This window comes from Montipora foliosa, chromosome 4, assembly GCF_036669935.1.
Source record: "Montipora foliosa isolate CH-2021 chromosome 4, ASM3666993v2, whole genome shotgun sequence".
In the NCBI taxonomy this organism is placed as follows: domain Eukaryota; kingdom Metazoa; phylum Cnidaria; class Anthozoa; order Scleractinia; family Acroporidae; genus Montipora; species Montipora foliosa.
Window position 1 is genome coordinate 38,331,593 of NC_090872.1, and position 20,000 is coordinate 38,351,592.

At 40.5% G+C, this 20,000-nt stretch overlaps 1 protein-coding gene and 11 non-coding genes across 12 annotated transcripts in view; 8 read left to right on the plus strand and 4 right to left on the minus strand.

Moving 5' to 3' along the window:
* The window catches only part of LOC138001313 (uncharacterized), a 1,692-nt gene extending 207 nt beyond the window's left edge, over nucleotides 1-1,485 (plus strand). Inside the window, exon 2 of the mRNA XM_068847963.1 lies at nucleotides 769-1,485. Within this exon, the coding sequence (XP_068704064.1) occupies nucleotides 769-1,485 (717 nt within the window). The remainder of the gene's footprint in view (nucleotides 1-768) is intronic.
* On the minus strand, nucleotides 382-491 carry Trnar-ucg (transfer RNA arginine (anticodon UCG)). The gene is made up of 2 exons: nucleotides 454-491; nucleotides 382-417 (listed from the first exon to the last, which is right to left on the minus strand). It is a non-coding gene; the product is annotated as a tRNA-Arg (tRNA).
* Nucleotides 1,486-1,878: 393 nt separating the features above from the next.
* Nucleotides 1,879-1,951, plus strand: Trnak-cuu (transfer RNA lysine (anticodon CUU)). Its single transcript has one exon. It is a non-coding gene; the product is annotated as a tRNA-Lys (tRNA).
* A 1,008-nt stretch (nucleotides 1,952-2,959) lies between these two features.
* Nucleotides 2,960-3,033, minus strand: Trnat-ugu (transfer RNA threonine (anticodon UGU)). The gene has a single exon. It is a non-coding gene; the product is annotated as a tRNA-Thr (tRNA).
* A 941-nt stretch (nucleotides 3,034-3,974) lies between these two features.
* Nucleotides 3,975-4,085, minus strand: Trnai-uau (transfer RNA isoleucine (anticodon UAU)). The gene is made up of 2 exons: nucleotides 4,048-4,085; nucleotides 3,975-4,010 (listed from the first exon to the last, which is right to left on the minus strand). It is a non-coding gene; the product is annotated as a tRNA-Ile (tRNA).
* Nucleotides 4,086-5,375: 1,290 nt separating this feature from the next.
* Nucleotides 5,376-5,448, plus strand: Trnak-cuu (transfer RNA lysine (anticodon CUU)). Its single transcript has one exon. It is a non-coding gene; the product is annotated as a tRNA-Lys (tRNA).
* Nucleotides 5,449-6,203: 755 nt separating this feature from the next.
* Trnar-ccu (transfer RNA arginine (anticodon CCU)) lies at nucleotides 6,204-6,288 on the plus strand. Its single transcript is given in 2 exon segments — nucleotides 6,204-6,240; nucleotides 6,253-6,288. It is a non-coding gene; the product is annotated as a tRNA-Arg (tRNA).
* Nucleotides 6,289-7,365: 1,077 nt separating this feature from the next.
* Trnak-cuu (transfer RNA lysine (anticodon CUU)) lies at nucleotides 7,366-7,438 on the plus strand. Its single transcript has one exon. It is a non-coding gene; the product is annotated as a tRNA-Lys (tRNA).
* A 1,067-nt stretch (nucleotides 7,439-8,505) lies between these two features.
* On the minus strand, nucleotides 8,506-8,579 carry Trnat-ugu (transfer RNA threonine (anticodon UGU)). The gene has a single exon. It is a non-coding gene; the product is annotated as a tRNA-Thr (tRNA).
* A 185-nt stretch (nucleotides 8,580-8,764) lies between these two features.
* Trnar-ccu (transfer RNA arginine (anticodon CCU)) lies at nucleotides 8,765-8,849 on the plus strand. The gene is given in 2 exon segments: nucleotides 8,765-8,801; nucleotides 8,814-8,849. It is a non-coding gene; the product is annotated as a tRNA-Arg (tRNA).
* Nucleotides 8,850-10,281: 1,432 nt separating this feature from the next.
* Trnak-uuu (transfer RNA lysine (anticodon UUU)) lies at nucleotides 10,282-10,354 on the plus strand. The gene has a single exon. It is a non-coding gene; the product is annotated as a tRNA-Lys (tRNA).
* A 9,598-nt stretch (nucleotides 10,355-19,952) lies between these two features.
* Nucleotides 19,953-20,000, plus strand: part of Trnak-cuu (transfer RNA lysine (anticodon CUU)) — a 73-nt gene continuing 25 nt past the window's right edge. Inside the window, exon 1 of the tRNA in view lies at nucleotides 19,953-20,000. This exon is cut by the window's right edge and continues 25 nt beyond it. This is a non-coding gene — a tRNA (tRNA-Lys).

The window sequence follows — 20,000 nt, forward strand, 5'->3', positions numbered from 1 at the left end:
TTGCGTGATCAACATTGAAAAAGGGGGAAAGGGTTGCATTATGGGTTGGTGTCATCATCTTTTCGGCTGGGATTGAGGCAGAATGGTACTCAATTACCTATTGTATTTTCCGGGATTTGATTGGCTTAGACAAACTGTCCTATATTTTCTAAATTGCACAGTTCGCCTGTTTTTAAATGAAAACTCTATATGAAACTATCCAAATTAATCCTTAATTGGACAGTTTAAAGAATTAAAGAATAATAGCTATGCTAACAATTGCGGATTAACTACCAGCTATATAATTAAGTTGAGAAAGTAGCTGTGACTGTCTGTGGTCAAAGGAAGCTTTGACACTTGACATTAAACCCAGCACCAGAGTCGTAGTCTGTAAAATAAGCTTGCTCCCGGCGGGGATCGAACCCGCGACCTTCGCATTACCCCAGCACTGTAAGCGACTGTTGCCAGTACTGCTCGAAGTACAACGCTCTAACCTACTGTGCTACGGGAGCTACTACAGTTGCCTCGGAGTGGATTGTCGACGAACCACCCGGTGGCTTCCCGATGACCCTTCAATTGTCTTTCGAGTGTCCTTTCCCACGACACCAATAATAATAATAATAATAATAATAATAATAATAATAATAATAATAATAATAATAATAATAATAATTCAAGTGTGTGGCAAGGAAAGCTACAAAAAAAAAACAAAAGTGGCAAGGAAAGCTACACACAAGTAGGTGGGAGGATGAAAGTCTGAGTAAAGCAGGCTGCTTTGCTTGGCTTAAGGACTGGACGTTGTGTCCGTCTAACACCGTTGCAGGAGTGATCGAGCTCTACGAGCAACTATTGCCAACAAGAATATATTGCAGTCACAAGGTGCGAGCCCGACCAGCTACTGAAGTGGCATGTAGGCTATGCAGTAGATCAGCAGAAACAGTTCAGCATATTCTAGCTGGATGTCCCACCTTGGCCCAGAACAAGTACTTGGAAAGGCACAATAACGCCTTGAAGATCCTGTTCTTCGAGATCCTGAAGGACGCAAACCTTATTGACAAAGTCCCACCATGGTTCTCCCAAGTAAAACCCAAACCGGTATATGAAAACGACCAGTTTCAAGCCTACTGGGATGTCCCGCTCTATGTTGAGCACACCGAGGTGAGAGCAAACAGAATCGATGCCCGTTTTATCGACCACCAACAGGAGAAGGTGATAGCACTAGAGATGAGCTGTCCATGGATTGATAACCGAACAAGTAAGGAAGAGGAGAAGACAGCCAAGTACGCCCCCCTAAGATGGGAGATAAAGCGACAGTACCCTGGATACGATGTGCAACAATACAACATCATTATTGACCTGCTAGGTGGATGGTCCACAGACATGGAGGAGGAAATGAGGAATTTACTAGGGTCAAGAGTGATAACTAAAGGAGTCCTGCTAAAGATGCAAAAATCGGTCTTATCAAGCTCTCTTAATATTGCCCGCACTTTTAAAGCAATCACATAAACTTTACGAGCAATATAACACGAATTTCATTTCAGCAAAGGATATTATTGTCAAAAAAAAAAAGTATTATTATTATTTTTTATTATTATTCTTTTTTTTTTAATTTTAGCAGTCACTTATTTTATATTTTCACATAGTTTCATAGATTTAAGTGGATAATACTTTTAGAAAGATATTTGTAAATAGGACTTGAACATGGTGTTTTTAAGGAGCTCCTGGGTTACGATTAACGCCCTAGGTAGCTTTTAGGTATTGACATTCAAAAGTTTCAAACTGTCATAATAAATGCTCGGCAGTAGTTGAAGAACCGAACAGGGTGGATATGCTTCACTGAGCCCAGGCATACCCGTCACATTGTTATTGAAGGTTCCGCCAACACAGATGAAGCGTGGATCCCGGCTAGCTCAGTCGGTAGAGCATGAGACTCTTAATCTCAGGGTCGTGGGTTCGAGCCCCACGTTTGGCGGTGCATCTCTATTTAATATTGGCTGACTAAACGCTCTTGTTTTCTTTTTGTGTGAGTTTATTAATTTTGCGTTTTTGTAGAGTATCAACTTGATAGATTTCCAGGGAAACACGGATGTTAGAACTGAAACTGACCTAAAGCAACAGAAGTAATAACACTTGCGGTGCCAAACACAATTTCAGCAAGTAATCGGATTTTGATGAAATTGACATGCAAGTTGGACAGCGGTTGAAGAGTCCTTTCTTTTTGTTTGGTGTTCTTGTTCTACAGATGTTTTGCACGGCAGCCATGTTGCATGGCAGGAACAATGAAAATGTTTTGCATTAGAAAAAACATTTGTTCCCATGGGAAAAAGAATCTATTGTTCCTGCCATGCGACATGGGTGCCATGCAAAACCTCTATTACGCGGCCTTGCTGCCTTAGATCAAATCTTTCGAGTTGCAACCACAAGTAAAAATCAGACTTTTCCGAAATGGCAGCCTACTACTTGAAGTAACTCGTCGATTGTGTCCGCCTCTATGTAAGCAGAGCTTGGTTAAAGATAGGTTCAGCTCTGTCTTAAAATGAAGTCTGAAATGCTAGCTTTAAGATGCGGAAGTCATGGGTTCGTGTACATTCTCAGGCGAATTTCCAACTCACACAAAATCGACAGTCCTAATAGGCTAACTGTATCCAATTCAAACCCTTTTGGGAATAAAACATTTTGTTCAAGGTATTTACATATCATGAATTCAATATGACTGCTACATACAATGCACAACAAATCTTAATGCAGGGAGATTTGAATTGGGTACAACATCGAGTTAGCCGATTAAGTCTATTAAGCTTGTACCTCGAAGCTCAAGCCGAGATGAGATGCTTTAAAACGCATCATCTTTTGATTTGTCTACTGAGGGAAAAGGATGCGATCCATTAATGCATTTCCCTTCACGTTATTATGCACAACTACAATGATTGTCATGGAATTCAGATTTCAACAAACCTCACCTGAACATCAATAAAACCCAAGGCACCGATGGGAGTTGAACCCATGACCGCCAGTTTACAAGACTGGCGCTCTAACCAACTGAGCTACGGTGCCTTGCACGTAGACCTACATTAACTGCCACTGAACTTAAGCCTTGGGATTTGATCAACGTCCTTTCATAAACTTGAAAAGCACTGTTGCTGTCAAAGAACCATCTGTCATTTGGATCAAAGAAGCGAAATAAAATATATTTTTGCGCTCACCAGTACATCAAGTCGACTTTAAGAAAAAGTAAGATTGCCTCCGTGGCCTAATGGATAAGGCGTCGGCCTCTATTGGGAAAAGAAAGCCGAAGATTGCGGGTTCAAGTCCCGTCGGAGGTGTTTGGACTCACTCTTTCGCTACAAGGTACACACTTTTGAAAGAACTCTCCCTTTTCCTCCCAAATGGCGAGATTGAGAACACCGTCAAGTCAAAATTCGCCAAAGCAGAGCACCATTTCTTCAACAAATACACCACAACTTCCCAGCATTGCTGTTAGATCCGTAATAACCAGCAATCTCGGTCGTAAATTTCTATGAAACTGGATGGCACGTATCAGTTCACCGCTTCTCCCCTTTTTAAAGTTGTAGAAAAAAAAAAGTAATGACTTTTTCCACGAATGCCCATAGTTATTGTGTGATCAATATTGAAAAAGGGGGAAAGGGTTGCATTATGGGTTGGTGTCATCATCTTTTCGGCTGGGATTGAGGCAGAATGGTACTCAATTACCTATTGTATTTTCCGGGATTTGATTGGCTTAGACAAACTGTCCTATATTTTCTAAATTGCACAGTTCACCTGTTTTTAAATGAAAACCCTATATGAAACTATCCAAATTAATCCTTAATTGGACAGTTTAAAGAATTAAAGAATAATAGCTATGCTAACAATTGCGGATTAACTACCAGCTATATAATTAAGTTGAGAAAGTAGCTGTGACTGTCTGTGGTCAAAGGAAGCTTTGACACTTGACATTAAACCCAGCACCAGAGTCGTAGTCTGTAAAATAAGCTTGCTCCCGGCGGGGATCGAACCCGCGACCTTCGCATTACCCCAGCACTGTAAGTGACTGTTGCCAGTACTGCTTATAAGTACGACGCTCTAACCTACTGTGCTACGGGAGCTACTACAGTTGCCTCGGAGTGGATTGTCGACGAACGACCCGGTGGCTTCCCGATGACCCTTCAATTGTCTTTCGAGTGTCCTTTCCCACGACACCCATAATAATAATAATAATAATAATAATAATAATAATAATAATAATAATAATAATAATAATAATAATTCAAGTGTGTGGCAAGGAAAGCTACAAAAAAAAAAGAGGTGGCAAGGAAAGCTACACACAAGTAGGTGGGAGGATGAAAGTCTGAGTAAAGCAGGCTGCTTTGCTTGGCCTAAGGACTGGACGTTGTGTCCGTCTAACACCGTTGCAGGAGTGATCGAGCTCTACGAGCAACTATTGCCAACAAGAATATATTACAGTCACAAGGTGCGAGCCCGACCAGCTACTGAAGTGGCATGTAGGCTATGCAGTAGATCAGCAGAAACAGTTCAGCATATTCTAGCTGGTTGTCCCACCTTGGCCCAGAACAAGTACTTGGAAAGGCACAATAACGCCTTGAAGATCCTGTTCTTCGAGATCCTGAAGGACGCAAACCTTATTGACAAAGTCCCACCATGGTTCTCCCAAGTAAAACCCAAACCGGTATATGAAAACGACCAGTTTCAAGCCTACTGGGATGTCCCGCTCTATGCTGAGCACACCGAGGTGAGAGCAAACAGAATCGATGCCCGTTTTATCGACCACCAACAGGAGAAGGTGATAGCACTAGAGATGAGCTGTCCATGGATTGATAACCGAACAAGTAAGGAAGAGGAGAAGACAGCCAAGTACGCCCCCCTAAGATGGGAGATAAAGCGACAGTACCCTGGATACGATGTGCAACAATACAACATCATTATTGACCTGCTAGGTGGATGGTCCACAGACATGGAGGAGGAAATGAGGAATTTACTAGGGTCAAGAGTGATAATTTCATTTCAGCAAAGGATATTATTGTCAAAAAAGAAAAAGTGTATTATTATTATTATTATTTTTTATTATTATTCTTTTTTTTTTTAATTTTAGCAGTCACTTATTTTATATTTTTTTACATAGTTTCATAGATTTAAGTGGATAATACTTTTAGAAAGATATTTGTAAATAGGACTTGAACATGGTGTTTTTAAGGAGCTCCTGGGTTACGATTAACGCCCTAGGTAGCTTTTAGGTATTGACATTCAAAAGTTTCAAACTGTCATAATAAATGCTCGGCAGTAGTTGAAGAACCGAACAGGGTGGATATGCTTCACTGAGCCCAGGCATACCCGTCACATTGTTATTGAAGGTTCCGCCAACACAGATGAAGCGTGGATCCCGGCTAGCTCAGTCGGTAGAGCATGAGACTCTTAATCTCAGGGTCGTGGGTTCGAGCCCCACGTCGGGCGGTGCATCTCTATTTAATATTGGCTGACTAAACCCTCTTGTTTTCTTTTTGTGTGTGACTTTCTTTTTGTGTGAGTTTATTAATTTTGTGCTTTGTTCGACAAAGACACCACCACTTCCCAGCATAGCTTCAAGATCCGTAATAACCAGCAATCTCGGTCATAAATTTCTATGAAACTGGATGCCACAGACAGACCTAATAGGCTAACTGTATCCAATTCAAACCCTTTTGGGAATAAAACGTTTTGTTCCATGTATTTGCATATCATTTAAATATGAATGCTGCATACAGCAGGGAGATTTGAATTGGGTACAACATTGAGTTAGCCGATTAGGTCTATTAAGCTTGTACCTCGAAGCTCAAGCCGAGATTAGATGCTTTATGGAAAAGGATGCGATCTCATTAATGCATTCCCCTTCACGTTATTATGCACAACTACAATGATTGCCATGGAATTCATATTTCAACAAACCTCACCTGAACTTAAATAAAACCCAAGACACCCATGGAAGTTGAACCGATGACCGCCAGTTTACAAGACTGCTGCTTTAACCAACTGAGCTACGGTGCCTTGCACGTAAACCTGCACAAACTGCCACTGAAGTTAAGCCTTGGGATTTGATCACCGTCCTTCCATAAACTTGAAAAGCACTGTTGCTGTCAAAGAACCATCTGTCATTTCGATCAAAGAAGCGTAATGAAATATATTTTACCGCTGACCAGTACATCAAGTCGACTTTAATAGAAAGTAAGATTGCCTCCGTGGCCTAATGGATAAGGCGTCGGCCTCCTATTGAAAAAAGAAAGTCGAAGATTGCGGGTTCAAGTCCCGTCGGAGGTGTTTGGACTCACTTTTTCGCTACAAGGTACACACCTTTGAAAGAACTCGCCCTTTTCCTCCCAAATGGCGAGATTGAGAACACCGTCAAGTCAAAATTCGCTAAAGCGGAGCACCATTTCTTCAACAAATACACCACAACTTCCCAGCATTGCTGTTAGATCCGTAATAACCAGCAATCTCGGTCATAAATTTCTATGAAACTGGATGGCACGTATCAGTTCACCGCTTCTCCCCCTTTCAAAGTTGTAGAAAAAAAAAGTAATGACTTTTTCCACGAATGCCCAAAGTTATTGCGTGATCAACATTGAAAAAAGGGGAAGGGGTTGCATTATGGGTTGGTGTCATCATCTTTTCGGCTGGGATTGAGGCAGAATGGTACTCAATTACCTATTGTATTTTCCGGGATTTGATTGGCTTAGACAAACTGTCCTATATTTTCTAAATTGTACAGTTCGCCTGTTTTTAAATGAAAACCCTATATGAAACTATCCAAATTAATCCTTAATTGGACAGTTTAAAGAATTAAAGAATAATAGCTATGCTAACAATTGCGGATTAACTACCAGCTATATAATTAAGTTGAGAAAGTAGCTGTGACTGTCTGTGGTCAAAGGAAGCTTTGACACTTGACATTAAACCCAGCACCAGAGTCGTAGTCTGTAAAATAAGCTTGCTCCAGGCGGGGATCGAACCCGCGACTTTCGCATTACCCCAGCACTGTAAGTGACTGTTGCCAGTACTGCTTATAAGTACGACGCTTTAACCTACTGTGCTACGGGAGCTACTACAGTTGCCTCGGAGTGGATTCTCGACGAACCACCCGGTGGCTTCCCGATGACCCTTCAATTGTCTTTCGAGTGTCCTTTCCCACGACACCCATAATAATAATAATAATAATAATAATAACAATAATAATAATAATAATAATAATAATAATAATAATAATAATAATAATAATAATGATAATAAATGCTCGGCAGTAGTTGAAGAACCGAACAGGGTGGATATGCTTCACTGAGCCCAGGCATACCCGTCACATTGTTATTGAAGGTTCCGCCAACACAGATGAAGCGTGGAGCCCGGCTAGCTCAGTCGGTAGAGCATGAGACTCTTAATCTCAGGGTCGTGGGTTCGAGCCCCACGTTGGGCGATGCATCTCTATTTAATATTGGCTGACTAAACGCTCTTGTTTTCTTTTTGTGTAAGTTTATTAATTTTGTGTTTTCGTAGAGTATCAACTTGATAGATTTCCAGGGAAACACGGATGTTAGAACTGAAACTGACCTAAAGCAACAGAAGTAATAACACTTGCGGTGCCAAACACAATTTCAGCAAGTAATCGGATTTTGATGAATTTGACATGCAAGTTGGACAGCGGTTGAAGAGTCCTTTCTTTTTGTTTGGTGTTCTTGTTCTATAGAGGTTTTGCACGGCAGCCATGTTGCATGGCAGGAACAATGAAAATGTTTTGCATTAGAAAGAACATTTGTTCCCATGGGAAAAAGAATCTATTGTTCCTGCCATGCGACATGGGTGCCATGCAAAACCTCTATTACGCGGCCTTGCTGCCTTAGATCAAATCTTTCGTTTGGCCCATTAACGACGAAGGCGTTGCACCTTTAGTTCGCCTCTTGCGATAGTCTTTATGAAGTCAAGAGTTGCAACCACAAGTAAAAATCGGATTTTTCCGAAATGGCAGCCTACTACTTGAAGTAACTCGTCGATTTTGTCTGCCTCTATGTAAGCAGAGCTTGGTTAAAGATAGGTTCAGCTCTGTCTGAAAATGAAGTCTGAAATGCTAGCTTTAAGATGCGGAAGTCATGGGTTCGTGTACACTCCCAGGCGAATTTCCAACTCAGACAAAATCGACAGTCCTAGTAGGCTAACTGTATCCAATTCAAACCCTTTTGGGAATAAAACATTTTGTTCAAGGTATTTACATATCATGAATTTAATATGACTGCTACATACAATGCACAACAAATCTTAATGCAGGGAGATTTTAATTGGGTACAACATCGAGTTAGCCGATTAGGTCTAAGCTTATACCTCGAAGCTCAAGCCGAGATTAGATGCTATAAAACGCATCATCTTTTGATTTGTCTAGGGAAAAGGATGCGATCTCACTAATGCATTCCCCTTCACGTTATTATGCACAACTACAATGATTGTCGTGGAATTCAGATTTCAACAAACCTCACCTGAACATAAAACCCAAGGCACCGATGGGAGTTGAACCCATGACCGCCAGTTTACAAGACTGGCGCTCTAACCAACTGAGCTACGGTGCCTTGCACGTAGACCTACATTAACTGCCACTGAAGTTAAGCCTTGGGATTTGATCAACGTCCTTTCATAAACTTGAAAAGCACTGTTGCTGTCAAAGAACCATCTGTCATTTCGATCAAAGAAGCGTAATGAAATATATTTTACCGCTGACCAGTACATCAAGTCGACTTTAATAGAAAGGAAGATTGCCTCCGTGGCCTAATGGATAAGGCGTCGGCCTCCTATTGAAAAAAGAAAGCCGAAGATTGCGGGTTCAAGTCCCGTCGGAGGTGTTTGGACTCACTTTTTCGCTACAAGGTACACACCTTTGAAAGAACTCTCCCTTTTCCTCCCAAATTGCGAGATTGAGCACGCTTTCAAGTCAAATTTCGCCAAAGCGGAACACCCTTTGTTCAACAAAGACAACACAACTTCCTAATATTGCTGTTAGATCCGTAATAACCAGCAATCTCGGCATAAATTTCTATGAAACTGGATGGCAAGTATCAGTTTACCGCCTCTCCCCTTTTCAAAGTTGTAGGAAAAAAAGTAATGACTTTTTCCACGAATGCCGAAAGTTATTGTGCGATTAACAATGAAAAGGGGAAAATGGGTTGCATTATGGGTTGGTGTCAGCATCTTTTTTGCTGGGATTGAGGCAGAATAGTACTCAATCAGAGGCTATTTTTCGAACAGGTCAGCCGGTGAAAGGCTATCCATGTCGCCATGCTGATCCTCTTTTAAATACGAGTAATGGTTGAGAACACCTGCAAAACTCGACTTCGGGCAAACTGATGAAAGCTTTTTGTGAGCGATAAACTGAATTTAGTCATTCATTTTAAACGTTGAGTGTGACTTTGACGATGATAATCCTTAAGATTTGATCAACCTCCTCTCATCAGTAACCTCGAATAGACCTAATCGGCTAACTCAATGTTGTACCAAATTCAATTCTTTCGGGATTAAGATTCTTTGTGTATTGTATTGCATGATAGTGTAGAACTGGTATTTTAGATGATATGGAAATACCTGGAACAAAACGTTTTAATCCCAAGTGTTTGAATTGGGTGCAACACTCAGCTAGCCGAATGATCATGAGTCTATCATCACTATAATGACATACTTAAGAAAGTAATAAACTGTGGTAACATGTTGATTTAGAGAAATGTATGGTAATGTAGTTGAGAAAGTAGCAGTGGCTGTCTGTAGTCAAAGGAAGCTTTGACGATTGACATTAAACCCGGTACCAGAGTCGTAGTCTGTAAAATAAGCTCCCCGTGGTGGCTTCCCGATGTCCCTTCAATTGTGTTTCCAGCGTTCTTTCCCACTGCACCCATAATAATAATAATTATAAATATTCGGCAGAATCTCACCATGATTCAAGCCCAAAATGCCCGGCGGGTCTAATCTGCAGGTCGCAGGTCGCAGGTTGCAGGTCATTGTTTTACCAATACAGAAAGTATCCTAAACATTCATAAAAGCTAACCTTAGGCCTAAAAACTTTTGCTTAGGCCTAATTAGGCCTAAGGTTACGGTTAGGATACTTTCTGTATTGGTGAAACAATGACCTGCAACCCGCGACCTGCGACCTGCGACCTGCAAATTAGACCCGCTGCAAAATGCCCCTAGTCCAAGAACCGAGCAGAGCTGACGAGGTTCACTCAGCCCAAGCATGCAAGTCACATGTTGTTTTTTAACATTCCGCCAACATCTATGTTATAAGGAACCCGGCTAGCTCAGTCGGTAGAGCATGAGACATTTAATCTCATGGTCGTGGTTGCGAGCCCCACGTTGGGCGGTACATCTTTTTATTGGTTGACTAACGGTATTATACCCTTTTTGTGCAAGTCATTAATTTTGTTTTATGTAGAGTACAAACTTAATAGATTTCCAGGGAGTCACGGACGTTTGAATATCGACTTAAAAACCAAAAGTTAGAGGTGAAACTGACCTAAAGCAACAGCTGTCATAACACTTGCAGTGCCAAACACGATTTCCACAAGTAATTGGATTTTAATGAATTATACATGGCAGTTGGACAGCGGTTAAATTGTCCTTCCTTTTTTTCGGTGCTCCTGTTCTAGTACGCGGCCATGATGTCTCAGATCAAATCCTTGGTTTGGCCCATTAACAACGTTGCACCTTTGGTTCGCGCTTAGGATAGTCATTATAATTATGAAGTCAAAAATTGCGGCCACAGGTAAAAAATAGAGTTTCACGAAATGGCAGCCTACTACTTGAAGCAAATCGTCGGTTGTTTCCGCCTCTATGAAAGCGACCACCGGTTTTTTTTGTGCGAAATCGTAACCTGTCATAAAGTTACTTCACTGAAAGGGCGATTGAAACTTTATAATAGAAAGGTAGGCGACCATAGTGTAGAGATACTCAGCAGTTCGCTATATAAACTCAGCGCTTTATTTCTTAGGACAAAGAAGTGACATAATATTCCTACGCCTCTTCGCAAGCCATACATCACTGCATATGACAATGCCACATTTCTCCCCATTTTCAAATAAGAATAGGAACAATAAACTGATTACACAATGTCTAACGTGTGAAGAGTTTCACGCAGTGTCTTTTAGTGTCCCCTTGAGGCTCTAGGGCCCGTTTTAAACGGCGCATGTCACATGTGCCGAATTTAATGCAATTAGATTCGACACATGTGAAATGCAACGTTAAAACGGGCCTAAGAGGAAATCTTCCTTCTTCAATAGTTTTCTCTTGTTCACCAGAGCTGATGAGTAGTTTATCAGGGGATCGCTCCACGATGCCATTATCTGCACTTTATTCATCACTTTCAATCTTGACGGACTCTGGAACTAATCTGAAGGTTTGAACATGCTGGCGTTTCTTGTGATACTATTTGCCATCCTGAGCTGTCACCATAGATCCTTCCTTGCCAGCAACTATGTAAGGGCGTGGCTCATAATAAGCTTCTGTTTTCCTCTGGTGAGATCTTCCTTTGAACTAGACTCCGGTATGACGATTCTTGTGCCTCTTAAAACAAGGTTGCCTTCTGCATTAACGCTCAGCTCAACTTTCACAGTCAGAAATGATTTGAAAGACTTGTTATCCAACCTTAAGTCTTGAGTGTTCTTGTGATACCTGCTGTTGTTTCTTGTGCTTTCAATGACTCTCTTTAAGGTGCAATCATTCAGTGTTCTCTCTTAATTTCTTCAAGATTGATTGCAACAGGTGTTGAGTGTTCTTCTGCAATTTTCTCTTCCCGACTGTTGGTTTGAGTTTGCTTCCTCGGGTACCTTGAAGGGTAATCTTCTGCGTTGTCTGATCCAGGTGCATACACTATGTTGGGCTGATATGGCAGTAATCTGAGGGACCTTCTCTCTATCCTGGGCGTTGGCCTTGACAGAAGATTGCAAAAGATGGATGTCAGAGGCTTGTGGTCTGTATACACTGTTACTGGCTTGCCATGGCAATATAAATAATAGTGTTCACGCCCCATACAACGGTCAATGCCTCCAGCTCTCTTTGCAAGTATATTTGCTCTGTCTGGGTGTGGGACCTGATCCCATAGGCTATGATGTAAGAGTCACGGTTGTCGTGTTTCTGTGTGAGGATTGATCCCAATCCAACTGGGCTCGCATCAGCTATGATTTCTGTGGATTTCGACATGTCAAGGTAGGCCAATGCTGGCAGTATATAGTAGTTTTCCCTTTACAGTCTCAAAAGACTTATGATGTGTTGGTGTCCAGTTCCATGAGCTATTCTTTTTTATAACATAACTTAGATAAAACGCGCGTTCTGATTGGCCAATTGATCATTTCTATTTGCCCATCGGTGCACGCTCGCTGACGACAGCTGACGTGCGATCTAACTTAAGAAGAAAATGCCGTCACGAGCGCATCAGTCCTAATTTTCCAAGACATATTTTCCTCCTCTTAGAATTGGGGTGAACCTCTACAGAGCTCAAAATAGAAAGATATAGCCCTAAAGATTAATCAGCAGCGGAAAAGGAGAATTGAAGGTCTTAAAGCGACGAAAGAGCGTTTCGTGTTTGTACTGCTTTTGATTTCCAAAACACAATCTAAACTCTGCTTAAATATTCAAGCCGAATCGCGGAATTGAAATGGATCTTATGAGACCAGGGAAGATGCTACAGGAAGGTAAATGGTGTTATGGAATGTCGATTTTCTTCTTGAGATTTATTTCATCGGCCATTTGAGTTGAAATAGTGTAACGTCGTTTTTTTTTGGATTGGAAAAGTCGTGCTGTTTGCGATAGCTTGATCGCTTTCAACAGAAGCGAAGCATGTGCAAAGACAGCGTGTTTGTGTCGACGCTCGCAAGAAAATCGAAATGTTTTCTCTCCCAAGAGCAAATTATTGTTGATTCCAATAAAAGTTTTGACTGGGAAAACTGTTTGTTCGTCATTTTGTCTTGTTAATTCAAAGTTGTCTTAAAAAAGCAAAGTTGTGTTGACATCGTCTGTTGACCAAACTTGATTTATGCAAATACAAGCGAAACACGCAGGAGTGGTGTTCACGATTATGTTATAAAAGAAATGGTAAGCGTGCAGCGTGCAACTATCGAGTTATGGACGCACTTGGGAGGTTTGCTAAGCACTCAAGAAGCTAGAGTCGCACTCGGCTATCGCCTCGTGCGACTCTTACGCTTCTCTTGTGCTTAGCAACCTCCCGAGTGCGTCCATAACTCGATAGTTGCACGCTGCACGCTTACCATTTCGTAATTGTACTCTCTCAATGGTGCTGAGATGGTTGCATAATCTTGACTAAATCTTGAGGAGTATCCAGTCATGCTAAGGATGCTTCGTAATTCATTTGTAGTTGACATGTACTGAGACACAAGTTGAAAGATGATATGTTGCAATTGTCTTTCCAGGTCACTGCCAATAAGAGGTTGGTTTGTTGGAAAATGAAATAAAAGCTGCCCCTCAGGGTCGTGGGTTCGAGCCCCACGTTGGGTGATACACCTTTTTATTGGCTGACTAACGGTCTTATACCCTTTTTGTGTAACTTAACCACTTTTTTTTTACGTAAAGTATAAACTATGCCGCATTCGAGCTCAATCCCCTGGCTTGCTTCTTCCATTGTGGCTATTTTCTTTGTTATTTTAAGAGTGGCCCAGCAAGCATTTCTCCTGGGAAAATTCAGTTTCTGTGCCTTCAATATCACCAAACTCGGTGCCCTCCCTTTTTGTGTAACATGTACCACAGGTAACCTAGTTTACTCTCACGGAGTGTCTACTTTCGAAATATCAAATGAAAAAAAAGCAACAACAAAATGAAAAAAAAAAAACGTAAGTAACAACATATATTAAAACAACAACTTTACATCAGCGGTGCCCTAAAACGGCACATGAAACAATTAACATTCATCTTGCTCAGAAATAGAGCACAAATCATGTAGCAGTTTTAAGCATTTTGAACCAATGCATTTTATAGACTTGACGTTTCGTATGTTTCAACATACAGTTTCAAAAGTAACCGTCATTATTTTGAAAAACTTTTAAATGTAAATACAAATAGAGAAAGGTCTGGGTTCTCGAACGAAAAACAAAATAAGACTGAAGTGACCCGGAATCCATAACCAGGAGCCTACAGCGCCAATGGCTTGGTCTATCAGTGTAACGGCATTTTCACAGATGAAGCTATTTTTATTTGAGTTCTTAAATACGATTTGGCTTGCGCTGGTGACCATTCTCATTCTCATGGCTAGTAATTTCTAATGCGAGACATGTGATTAGCTATAAAAGTCTGGTTTGCGGGAAAATAAATCTAAAAATAACTCGGTATGTAAAATCGCCGTTCCACAAATACAACGAAGTTGTACGCTCCTACTCGTAGGCTTCTGAAGTGATCTATTTATAAAGTCACAACTTGTTTGTTACTGGCAAGATTAGCATTAAGAACTGGTTTCAGCTCTTGCATAAACAACGCTTGTTTAACTTTTCAGTGATAATCAGTTATGCTTGATTCTAGACTTTCAAAATGATCCCACTTTATGTTTACGCCTGGTGTCTGACGGATCAGCAATAGTTTAGCAAGGGCTTCGAAGTCAAAGGTTCCGTTTTTCTGTCTTGAAGTCTTTGCTTTGTTTTTCCGATGTAGAAATCAACGCAATCTCAGCAACTAGCTTTGTAAACGACCTTTCAGTTTTGGAAGGCGTTTAAGCAATCTTTGACTAAAAAGAGAGATTTGATGTAACAAGTGATCTAAAAAATAACTGATTACAAATTATATACAGATTATAACCAGTGTCAAACAAATATATATAGTTTTAACCTAATAAATAGTGGGAAATATGACTTTCCTATTTGCCAGACCGTGATGAAAAGACTAAAGAACAGCGTTTTATACAGTAATTGTACATAGACATTTTTATTTGATGATTTTTATGGATCAATTTTCAGTATAGTCTTATTATTAGGAATTTATTTTTGAACATTTTACCCAATTTAGCTCTTAAAACTTCAATCAACTATCTACGTACCATGTATCATCTAAAATGGCTTTGCTTTACTATGTGGTGGTAGCCCCGACTATTTGCGAGAGGAGCTGCTTTGTATGTTGTACATTACGTCATTGAAAATTAGGTGCATGATTGGTCATTTGTTCCCTCTTGCTCTTAATAATTGCAATAAAAACAACAGTTGAAGCAATGAGTTCAACAGCTTTCTTCTTTAGTCAATTAATTAATTAATTAATTAATTAATTATCCTGTAGCTAGGCAATTTAGAATACCCACTTATTGACAAAAAAGAAACAAATCTGATATTTAGATATCAGTGTAAAAAGACTGTGTTAGGGGAACACTCTTCGAGCATTGTAAAAAGATTGCAAGGCCAACGAACATTTCTAGTCCTTGCCCTAGGTTGTTGAAACTCTGGATAACTTTATCCAATGGATAGTTTCACGGATTTAATGATTACCAGAAAGGACGAGCAGTTTGTCAATGACTTAGCCATATCTGATCCATTTCTGATCATCTGGCAGTACATTGTAAACTCCAGCTGCTTAACCAATCGACTCCCAGGGGTTCCCCATTGACATGTAAAATCGTCTGGCGTTAGAAAGAGTAAAATACTAAGCATGGCCGGTTTGGGCCGGCTTAGAGGTGAAAGGGTTAAAAACAACGACCTATTAAATCATTGGTACCTGCCCGAAATTTACGTTCTGTTGTTCATGATGACTTTAGTCGTAACCTTGAAAACTCTGATTTGTTGGCAAGTCTTATCATCCTATGAATGTGTCATGTCTACCCAAGAGAAAATGAAGGGACAGAGACGGAGGCTCAGGGCGTTGGTCGGGATATGTCATGTCCACGAAAGTTATTTTTAGATGAGCGGAAGTCTTTGTTCTAGCGGGAGTCTGTCTTCCGAGACGTCCGCATGCAGTCTTGTCTCGCTCTCAGGTTCTTAGTGAAGAGAGAAAATGGCGGCGCACGTGGAAGGCTAATGAATATTTATTTTCTTTCAAACATCAGACCGAGGTTGGCCTGCATGCGGACGTCTCGGAATACAGACTTCCGCTAGAACAAGGACTTCCGCTCGTCTAATAATAACTTTCGTAGACATGACATATCCCAAGGGCTGGACCAGGAGTCTCCCTCTCTATCCCCTCATTTTCTCTTGGTCTACCTTATAGTTACCTCTGACAACACTACACATTCTTCATTATATTAAACACCCATTCACCTTTAAAACGACAGTCTATCTTGATACGCCCTCATACACCCCGGTTCACCCCTGGTATACTTTAAGCTAATAGAAATATAATAAAATTTGAGAGTCAATAGCGTAGTATATTAGCGAACTCTGTCCTAAACAGTATAGTGATCAGTGTCACTTGGTCATTGAGTTAGTTAGAGATGCTGCAGAAACCTATTAATATTTTCCATCTCATCATTATGCAGAATAGCTGTGATGACCAGAGTACGTACCCTGTTCCAGTCCATTGATCACTTGGTAAACCGTAAATCTGAGACTCGTTTCCCCACAGACGTGTTTCTCTGATCGACAACAGCTTGCAAAGAAACTAAATAATTTCTTCACAGAGAAATTTATATCATACATGTAACTGTGGTGGCCTATAAAGCTGGTGTTTGTAGTTATTCTCCTGCTCCTGGATGACTTGGTGATGCTCTTGATTGTGATGAATTTATTCATTTTTAGCCTACGAAGATTTCTGAACTTATTGCACTAAAGTCAACTTGAGTGCTGCGATCTTTGCTCGGTTCCTGTTGGTATTTAAAACTTTGTTTGTCTGAGTGTATTAACGCCTGTAATTACAGAAAGTTGTTAATTTTCCCTATCCACTTGCACTGGTTGTGTTCCTAAATGTGTAAAAATCACTCAGATCTGTTCACTCCTCAAGAAACATCATTTGGACTCAGAAACCTGGTGGTGATCTAAGCACTAGTGAACTAGAAATCTGCATTAGTGACGTCAAGAGAGGATGAGGTAAGAAAACGGACCCCCCCTACATGGGCCTCTTCCAATTATAGTTTTAAAATCTAATTTTATGTACGCAGCTATTTTTAGAGAGGCACCTGATTGGCCAGTTGCAATGTGACGTAATAAAATTGTAAGTATGCGCAGCAATGGGAACAAGATTTAAGAACGGATTTTTAATAACTATGATCCGTTCTCACACTCTCTTGTTAAACATCAACGAGTGAATGTCATCCAACCGTCTGAAACTAAATTCTGACAAGACAGAGTTTCTCGTTTTCGAATCACAATTTCGTCCCATATCATATCGTCTCTCCTTTTTGTTCGAGTTGGTGAGGTGATCCGGTTTTCTCCTGTCCTGCTCCTCTCCTTCTTTGCTGTGTCGACTGTGTCCGGAATTAGTGCCTCAGCACTAAATACACTTAACACTTAAATTAAGTTTATTATTATTATTAATATTATTGATATTAATATTATTAATATTATTATTAATATTATTATTATTATTATTATTATTATTATTGCCATAATGTTCGCTTAGTAAAATATATTCTATATACAAGGCTAAAAGTTAAAAAATTAAAATATTCAAACCAAACGTTTTCGGCTGTTTGCCATCATCAGGGTATTTACAAAAGGGTAACAGAGGGTAACAGAGGGTAACAACCGAAAACGTTTGGTTTAAATATTTTAATTTTTTAACTTTTAGCCTTGTATATAGAATATTATTATTATTATTATTATTATTATTATTATTATTATTATCAATATTTTTATTATTATTAATATTGTTATATGAGCTATGAATTCCAAGTTAATGCTACATGCAAGTTGCCCTCTTTTAACTTACGTAATATATCATCCTCTCTTGACGTCAGATATTCTTGAACGTTCAGCCAGTTTTCATACAATGAGTAACCAGGCTAGCTCAGTCGGTAGAGCACAAGAGTCTTACCCTCAAGATCGTGGGTCCGAGCTCTACGTTGGGCGGTGCACCATTAATTGTCGGTAGAGCAGCGGTGATCTTACCCGAAGGTCATGGGTTCAATTCCCACCCTGGTCAGAGTATTCGGATTTTGGTCCCTTTACATGGAAGTTGGAAAATCCTTTCTTTTGTTTGGTTTCTTGCTATCTTACGCTCCTTTGATCCTTCGTTTAGCCCATTACCAAGTTGCACCTTTAGTTCGCGTGTTGGGATAGCTTTTATAATTATGAAGTCAAAGGTTACGGCCACAGATCGATAAAAATAGACTTTCGTGAAATGGCAGTCTACTACTTTAAAAAGTAACTCATCGGTTCTTTCTGCATCTATGAAAGCAACCATCCGTTCTTTGGCGAAGTCGTAACCTGCCACAATGTTACGTCACGGACTGAAATGACTTTAATTTAAATTTCTATAAGAGAAAGGTGCAAAAATTGACGACGTTACCCAGCTAATTGTGAGCGGAGCTTAGTTCCACTCAGAAAATGAAGTGTGAAATGCTAGCTTGGAGATGTGAGAAGGATGTAACCTCATTAGCGCATTACAATTCATGGAATTATGCACAACTACACAGATTGTCATGGAATTCAGATTTCAACAAACCTCACCTGGACATCAATAAAACCCAAGACACCGATGGGATTTGAACTAATGGCCGCTTTGCAAGACTGGCGCTCTAACCAAAGTGCCACTAAAGTTAACCCTTGGTATTTGGTCAACTTCCTTTCATAAACTTGTAAAGCACCCTGACTGTCAAAGAACTATCTGTCGTCTCGGTCAAGGAAAGGAAGCTTAACGAAATATTGTTTCACCGCTCACCAGTAAATGAAGTCAATTATATAAGATTGCCTCCGTGGCCTAATGGATAAGAAAGCCAAAGTTTGCGGGTTCAAGTCCCGTCGGAGGGACTTACATAGAACGGTTCACACCTCATTTAAAAGAACGCCACCAAGTTAAAATTCGTCAAAAGCGGCGCACCCTTTGTTCGCCAAGGACACCACCACTTCCCAGCATTACTTCAAGATACGGAATAACCAGGTAGAATACCAATCCATAGCTGTCTTTTGAACAGGGGAGCCGGTGAAACGACATCCATGTCGCTAAGCTGATCTTCATTTAAATGCAAGTAATGGTTGAGAACACTTGGAAAACTCGGCTTCGGCAAACTAATGAAAGCTTTTGGTGAGCGATAATCTGGATTTGGTCTGCACTCAGTGGTCCGTGGTCAATGTAGCATTTAGAACGTTGAATGTGACATTGCCATTTGACCAACTTCCTTTCATAAACTCGAATAGCACTATGGCAACATACCTAAGAAAGTGAGAAACTATGGAAACATATTGATTTAGAGAAATTGTATGGAAGTATAGATAGTTTTCCCATGACGTCACAGTGGGCATGTTGGTGTACCCATGTCATGTGCCTCGGGAATTAAGATCTATTATCATGCAAACGTTTTCTTTTGTTTCTGTGGAAAAACAAGGTTACTGATCACGTGAGTGAACACACTCTATTTTTGACAAAGTAGCTGTGGAAAAACGTTCTGTTTCTGGTGAAATGAAGCTTTGACGACTGACATTAAAACCGGCACCAGAGTCGTAGTCTGTAAAATACGCTGGTTTCCGGCGGGGATCGAACGCACGACTTTCCTTTTACTTCAGCACCGTCAGTGACCGTTGCCAGTATTATTCATAAGTACGACGCTCTGACCTACTGTGCTCCGGGACTTATGACAGTTGTCCTTGGAGTGGATTGTCAACGGACCACGTGGTGGCTTTTCGATGGCCTTTCAATTGTCTTTCTAATGTCCTTTCCGACTACACCCAAAATAATAATAATTTTAAATGTTCGGCAGTATCTCAGCATGATCAAGCCAGAAATGCCCCTAGTTTAAGAACCTAACAGTGTGGATGAGTTTCACTGAGCCCAAAAGTGGCCGTCACACGTTGTTCTTTGACGTTCAGCCAGCGTTTAGGTAGCACGGAGCCCGGCTAGCTCAGTCGGTAGAGCATGAGACTCTTAATCTCAGGGTC